We start from the raw sequence: 8,264 nt of genomic DNA, 5'->3' as shown, positions 1-8,264 counted from the left end.
GCCACCTTAAGAGGTCGTGAGATAGGTGGCCAGAGGTTAAGTGCTTCTCTACAGGTTTTTGTATTTGGCCATTCCTGATATCTGATTTGTGTCCATTTATCCTTCCTGTAAGTTGACTGTCCAGTTTTGACCGATGTACATAGAGAGGGGATTGACTGCATATGATGGCGTAATAATTAGCATTGGTGGACATGCAGGTGAATGAACCAGTGATAGGTATGCTGACTGGTTAGGTCGCTGTGTATGTGGTTCGTGTCGCTGGTGTAGATATGTGGGCAGAGCCATCGAATCTTGTCAGTGCCTGACTAGGTTACTATGGTGCGATGTGCAGTGCTGCGGAGAGATACGTTTCCAGGTTGCAGGCCTGTCTGTGGCAAGATCGGCCTGCCACCCAAGACACCCGTGAAAGTGTGGGATCATTGTTCCAGGATGGGTGTAGATCCCTGATGATGCGGTTGGACGGGGTTTAGCTGGGGGCTGTATGTGATAAGATGCAATGGAAGTCCTGTTGTTTACTTTCTTGGGTTTGCTTGGCAGTAGGAGGCTTCGGTACACGTCTGGGCTCTGTGATCTGTTCCTAAATTTCCTCGTGCGGGTATTGTAGTATTTGAAAATGCTGTGCGTGAGGAATTTTGTAGGTGAGTTGGTTCTCGTCTGGAGGGTGTTTAGAGCAAGATGCAGACGCTATATGAAGCCGATTGAGCTCAGTGCTTGGCCTGTAGACAGGATCGTGTGATGTGCCCGGGATGGAAGCTGAGCATGAGGTAAGGCCGTAGCATTGGTGGTAGGTATTTAAATGATATTGGGTGGTGTTAATGGGACCATCACATTATTTGCACCGTGGTGTCCTAGAAAGTGGACCGTCCCCCAATGTGTTAGAATTGGGTCCCAGGCTGAGAGTTGATGTGGTGGTGGATGTGTTGTTGAGATCGTGGTGGAACTACAACCATCCTGGACAATGATCTACAACCATCCTGGACAATGTCCCACACTGTTCACGGGTCTTGGTGGAGGCCGATCCTGCCACAGACAGCCTGCCAACCTAAACGTATTCTCACCAGCAACTGCACATCGCGCACCCATATAACTCTAAAGCTCAATGGAACCAATCCATGCACACGCAAACCTCGATGCACTCTGCCCACATATCATACACCAGCACACGCATACAGGCCTACCAGATCAAGCCAGTACCATCAACTGGTTTCATTTCACTGCATGTCACAGTATGTAATATACCCATCATATGCCAGCATGGCCCCATCCTGCTTATGTTACATCGGCCAAACTGGAACAGTCAGCATACGGGAAAAGGATAAATGGACACCAAATCAGATATCAGGAATGGCAACTATACAAAAAACCTGTAGGAGAGCACTTCAAACCTCCTGGCCACACTATAGCAGATATCCTTAAGGGTGGCCATCCCTGCACAAAAAACTTCAGGACCAACTCAATGAGAAAACGCTGAAGCTTCAGTTCATCTGGCAAATTTGACACCACTCAAGCTCTGGACTAAACAAAGACTTGAATGAATGGCTTGTTAAGAACCAGTTTCATCCTCCTCCTGGTTTTCACCCATCGCCTAACTGCTAGAACACGGACTCACCCTCGCCTATTGAAACTAACCTCGTTATCTCGTCTAGCTTGCTGGCTAGATAACTATATACCTGCCCCTGGAAATTCACTAACCTCTGTCTGACGAAGTGGGTATTCACCCACGAAAGCTCACGCTCCAAAACGTCTGTTAGTCTATAAGGTGCCACAGGAAAATCACTGGTGGTAGTTTTTGGCTGTACATTTTGAAAATTTTTGGTTTTCTATTGTTAAACAAGAAAAGCTATTTTTTTCATGAAAAATCACAAGTGTCTGCATAATGATGCTTTCCTCCCACATCTTTTTTTGTTTGATTGTTTGTTTTTGTTTGTTTGTTTGTTTTTTTTACCAACTTCTGCTATTTCCTCAAAGCTAGTGGACCACCAATTGGTAGGAGGTCTGTGATGTTTGTGCTGAAGGTACAGTTGTCAATCCTCTCAGATGACCACATTGTCTGTATATAAGCCGCTGAGTTTAGTCACACTAGACTGTGTGGACAATATCTGTAGGCTAAAGATGATGAGACTGATTCTTCTCTACCTTGTGCCTTGCATAGTCATTGACATCTTTGAAAATCAGAATCCCAACCTCCTCACGTGATGTAAATTGGTTTCCTACAGCTAAGGATGAGGATCCTTGAGTGCTTAAAAAGCTATCATCACTGTGAGCACAGTCTCTGGTTCATTTTGCCCTCACTTCCCACAGGTGTAAATTTCTGTCAATAAATAAGAAACACAGATGGCCTGGTTCTCATCTCATTCACCCAAGTGTAAATGAGGAGTAACTCGTCTGGCAAGGATGACACTGATTCTCTCTCATTTGCACAGGCATAAATCAGGAATCACTACATTGGAATCAGTGGGGTGATTCTCCTCTCACTTAGCCTGGGATAAATTAGGAGTAGTGCCATTGCAGTCAATGGGCCTGATCTTCTTCTCACTCATCTTGGCATAAGTCAGGAGTATGTCCACTGATTCAATGGACACACTGAAAGTACAATTAGTCCTACTGTGGAGCATTTAGGCTGAGATTCTCAAAAGAACCTAAGGGGGATTTTTAAAAGTCAATGGAAATTGGGCACTCGCTCCTGCAGTGTCTCTCAACCTTTGAAAATCAGTTGGAATATAAATATTGTACATACATTTAAATGTATAGTATATAGAGCAGTATAAACAAGTCATAGTCTGCATGAAATTTTAGTTTGTACTGACTTCACTAGTGTTTTTTATGTAGCCTGTTGTAAAATTAGGCAAATATCTAGATGAGTTGATGTACCTCCTGGAAGATCTCTGCATTTCCTCAGGGATATGCATACTCCTGGTTGAGAATCATTGCTTTAGAGGAGATCAGTTTCACACCAGAAGAAAAAAATACAGAGAAACCAGAGCGCGAGTGAGAGAGAGATGAGCACAGGAGTCAATGTAATGGTTAAAGTCCAAAGAGAACACACGCGTAGTAATGTTCAGAAGTTGAACAAACAGTCCATGAATTCCATTCATGATCAGCTTATATCCCAAAGGAGAGTAAGTCTGCTCCTTTTGCCGTGACTTCTCAGATGTCTTAACTTCTCAAAGCCTTTTGTTTTCTGGGCTGGTGCCTCCAGAGCACTATGGAGAAAAGCCTTTTTCAGTAACCTGTGCATTCTACTGTTGACTGATTGAGTAGGGCAATATATCACAGAAGGCCTCAATATGCACCCATTATGGAGGGGCTTATGGCCATTTAGCAGTCCTTAGGTTCTTTCCAGTAACACCCTGGGCCAAATGATTCTGGTGGGATAAATCCAACCCTCACTACATTGCTTGGAAATGGGAAATATTTAAATACCCAAGACTAACATGGCACCTCCCATTTCAGTTTATGAGTTTTAAAATGCAGCACTGTGAATGAGCTCAGAACGAGGCGATGGACTTTATCGCTTTATATTTTATTGGTCTTCCCAATGGTGGAGAAGTCTGATCAAGTTTTACCAGTTTAGTTCATGTTCCAAACCAGCAACTGAGATGTGTTTCCCACAGATAAGTCTACCAGACCTGTTTTGCAGATGGAGAGAGATGGAGACATTATGATATAGTGGCTAAGATATGGTCTCTGGGCCACGAGGTTTTATTGGGACATAAGTGGTGAATAGGCCTTTTTCTGAAATTCATCCCATGTGAAGGGTACCAGTTTACTGGTGTGGCATGTTATTGATGGAAACATGCTCTGACACATTAAGGGTTGTAGCAAAGTATTATCTTTCTGCCACTACTGCCTCAAACAAAACCCATCCTAGAAATAGGATTGGAAGAGGTCTTCTAGTCTAGTTCGCTGCACACAGGATGACACACTCCACAGAAGTTACCTCCGAGCCCAGGTCAACAGCACTGTCTACACGGCTATTTTTAGAGAAATAGCACTAGCTATCGACCTGGGCTGTGACGTTTACTGTTATGGTGTGTGTTGATATACCCATATAGACACATGAAAGTACCAGCAGGAGACACTAACCAATTGGGATCCAGCAGGCCCCCAACTAAATGTTTGCCTTTGAGTTTATTGTTCTTTATTTAAAAGCACAGAGAGACAAATTCTGTGATTAACTGTTTAGAGATGGATGCTGAGCTTATGGCACAGCTCACCCTGCTCCAAGCAAGTGGCCAAACTTGTGGACTAAGGCAGGGAAGTGGCTGCAGTACCAATCGTGGTCCCATAGGCTGCTTTAGTGCAGACTCACCTGACACAAGTTCTCAATCCAATTTCCACAGAGGTTGGTTATGTCAGTCGGAAATAGACCAGACCCTATACCAACATATTACAAAACACAAAACAAAAGTTCAGGAAAGTAAGGATGCAGGGGAAATACTTGAGATGAGTAAAAGATACAAAAGAATCCTTAGGGAGAGTTGCTTTAAGAAAAGTTATGACAATCTGAAGGAGAAAATATACTATAAAAATAACAGGGAAATAAGTAACAACCTAGGTCTACACTGTCTAGTTATATGTAACAGCAATAACAGACAGGCCATGCTGTGTGGGGAAAAAAACCACACTTCTGGTTACGGAGTGTGGGAAAGTTCATGTGGTGTGTCCCAACAGTAACAGACTATTTCCTGATAAGTTAACAGTATAAATAAAAATAATCTATTCTTGGGTATCAGAAGGCTTTCCTAATATAGATCCCTTCTAATTAAGTCTCTAGTTCTTTGCCACTATATTTGCTAGATTGCATAACTAACACAATGTTCTCCATTCTTCATCAAACATACAGAGTCAGGTGGAGAGAACCTCCGAATGCCAGAGACAGTTGTGAACATTGAAAATTATTTACAAGCATCAAGTATGTGGAAATGTATTCCTTACCTTTGTTCATTTTGGTGGAAAGTACAGTAAATGATGCCACGGGAGTGTAAAGTCACGGCTTCGGTTTTACCTATCAGCATACAAGAGTCTTACATTGGTAGGAGCCAAATATCTATGAGCAATATTTAATCTCACAACATCATACGATTCCAAAAGAGTAGAAGTGTGCTAATATTGTGGCAGTATTCAAAAAGGGCACAAGGGCTGCCCCAGGTAATTAGAGTTACCCTGACATCAATCCTGGGACAAAATAATAGAAAAGATGATACATGATTCACTTAAATATGAATTAAAGGACAAGGATACTAATGATGCTAGTGAACATGTTTTTTAGAAAAAGAGGATCTTGTATCAAACACCTCTTTTTCATAAAATAAAAGTTTGGTTTTGATAATGATAATTACATAGATCAATATACTAGAACATCTTAAGGCTTACTCTTTAGTTATTTGCAGGTCATTCTGATTGAACCAACTCTCACTGCTATACAATCATCAAATAAAGCACACTTAATAGATGAATTGAAGAACGAGGTAACTGACAGATCCGAGAAAAGTTGTTATACAGTTCAGACACTCTTGGGGTTTTTTCCATCAAAAATGTCAGCCAATACTAGCAAACAAATAAAACACTTGATGCCACCATGATGACATCGGTACTATTAGAAGATAGATAATGTAATAGATAGATGGTGACAAAGTTTCCTCCTCTACCTTGGTGTAAGTGGCTAGTCCTGCGTCTTAATTGGAGGATTTCTCACGCTCAGTGACTTCCCTTCTGGTTGGAACCACAGTCTGGCGTTCAACTCCTCCTTGTTGTGTCTGATCAGGAGTTGCGAGTTTGGGGAACCCAGGCCCGCCCTCCTTACTCCGGTTCCAGTCACACGCCCTGTTGGAATTGCAATTGTCTATAAGATGCCTCCTTTAACAGCTGCATGGACAGCTATAACTCCCTGGGCTACTTCCCCATAGACTCCTCCAAACACCTTCTTTATCCTCACCACAGGACCTTTGATTGTCTGATAATTCCTCAGTCCTCCAGTAACACACCCTCTTAGTCTCAGCTCCTTGTGCCTCTTGCTCCTAGCTCCTCACACGCGCTCCTTCTCCTGTGGCTCCTCCCTGCCTGACTGGAGTGAGCTCCTTTTTAAACCCAGGTGCCCTGATTAACCTGGAGCAACTGCCATTTGGTTACCATGGTACTAGGGATTTTTTTTAGCCTGGGGCTAACACACCTGTTCCTCGGTACTTTACTGTAGCCATCTGGCATTGCCCCCTCACAATAGATAGCTAGATAGTCAATTGCTTGGTTACACTTTGGTAAATTATGAAATAAATTCAAGAGAGCAAATAACCAAAGTCAGTCTTGTTTATCAATATGGTACAAGGAAAAGTTTATATATGATACTAGTCTCCAAAGAGCAGTCCCGTGCAGCAATGTTACATTCGCCTTATGCAGGAAGTGTTCTCCCAAGGCTATACATTTCAGTTATGACTTATATGATTTTACAAGTAACACATTTCTTTACACATTACTATAATCCAACTCATCAGTTCATTCCAGTTCCCTAACTCGTAGTTTTGTTTCTTTTTTATCTTTATTTTGGATACTAGCATTCCAGATACTGGTCAGTGAAGGTACCTCCATAGCTTGTACTAAGAAAGAACAAATGTATCTTAATTTTGACAAGTTTCCTACCTGTTGTGCCAAATGCTTACTTCAGCAAATGCAAAGTGTTATGGGATACTTAGCGTAAGTGAATAGGATTATGGTGTACGTCAGATTAGGCTATATCACTGTTACAATATTTGTGCTTAATATTATTGATGTTTAATGCATATATATATACAATACATATATATATATACACAAACAATACAAATACATACGCTTATTATGATATATATGTATATGCTAGCCAGCATACATAGATAGATAGATAGATAGATAGATAGATCTACTTAATGCATTAGCTCTATTACAATCTTCTTTGTTTAATGACCTCACTATCTTACCTTCTTATTTCTAACAGGTCAAGGCCTTTATGAATAAAGGATGATGGAAAATCAAACCACAGTGACTGAGTTTATCCTGCTGGGACTTTCAAATGACTCACACTTCCAGATTCCACTCTTCCTGGTGTTTTTAGTTATTTATCTAATCACTCTGGTGGGAAACATTTTGATCATGCTGGTAATAAAGGCTGATCCTCAACTCCACACCCCCATGTATTTCTTCCTGAGCAACCTATCCTTTATTGATGTCTGTTACTCTTCAGTCACTGTTCCGAAGATGCTGGAGAACTTCCTGGCAGAGCAGAAGACTATTTCACTCAGTGGCTGCATTGCCCAGATAGCCTTCTTTATTTTCATGGTTGGGACAGAGATTTTTCTCCTCTCAGTGATGGCATATGATCGATATGCTGCCATATGCAATCCTTTAAGATACAGCACCACTATGAGCCACCAGGTCTGTGTGAAGATGGTGTTGAGTGCATGGATATCTGGTTTCCTGGATTCCTTGGTCAACACACTTTACCTTACCGACTTGAGTTTCTGCAGTCCTCGTGAAATTAACCATTTCAGCTGCGAACTTCCGCTTCTGCTGCAGCTCTCCTGCACTGACACCTTTGTTAATGAGATGGTGATACTCTGCTTCAGCATGACATTAGGCTTTGCCTCTCTCCTGCTCATCCTGACTTCATACATTTGTATCCTCTCCACCATCCTCAGGATCAGATTCTCAGAGGGCAGGCGCAGAGCCTTCTCCACCTGTGCCTCACATATCACATAGTTCTGTTGTTCTGCAGGACGGCATTCATCAGGTACCTGAGACCTGCCTCTGGATATACTTTTGCTCTTGACAAACTAGTGTCCGTGCAGTACAGCATCTTAACATCCATGTTAAACCTCATCATCTACAGCCTGAAAAATAACAATGTGAAGCTGGCTTTGAGAAAACTGTTGGGCAGATGATGTCAGATGTGTGATGAACCGCGGAAATGTCTGTATTGCTTTTTAATGGACAATTCCATTTCCCTATTCAGTGTGGTGGTGGTACTTGACTGAATGAAAAAAGTTAGGTCAAAAGGGATTGCTAAGGGAAAACCAGAACAATAGCTTAGATAAGGGTACCTCCTTGAACAATAGCCAACTTGATAACCATGACTAGGGATTCCTCAGCTCCAACCAGCAACAGGGCTTAGCCAATGCCAAGAATCTGAAGATCACAAGACAGTGAGCTGTTAAAGGTGTCTCCAGCAGAAAGAGAAGGGAGAGGTGATTGCATGCAATGAGACTGACACAGACAAAGCTCACGAGGCATAG

The 8,264-nt window shown here is 42.1% G+C and overlaps 1 protein-coding gene across 1 annotated transcript; it reads left to right on the top strand.

Moving 5' to 3' along the window:
* The first annotated feature begins 6,996 nt into the window (after nt 1-6,996).
* On the top strand, nt 6,997-7,913 carry LOC116821828 (olfactory receptor 5V1-like). The gene is given in 2 exon segments (XM_032775271.2): nt 6,997-7,723; nt 7,726-7,913. Coding segments are annotated over 2 exon segments (915 nt in total).
* The last annotated feature ends 351 nt before the right edge of the window (nt 7,914-8,264 follow it).

This window comes from Chelonoidis abingdonii, chromosome 14 (assembly GCF_003597395.2).
Source record: "Chelonoidis abingdonii isolate Lonesome George chromosome 14, CheloAbing_2.0, whole genome shotgun sequence".
In the NCBI taxonomy this organism is placed as follows: Eukaryota; Metazoa; Chordata; order Testudines; family Testudinidae; genus Chelonoidis; species Chelonoidis abingdonii.
The sequence above is the reverse complement of the archived record's forward strand: the minus strand, read 5'-3'. Positions and strand labels throughout refer to the sequence as shown.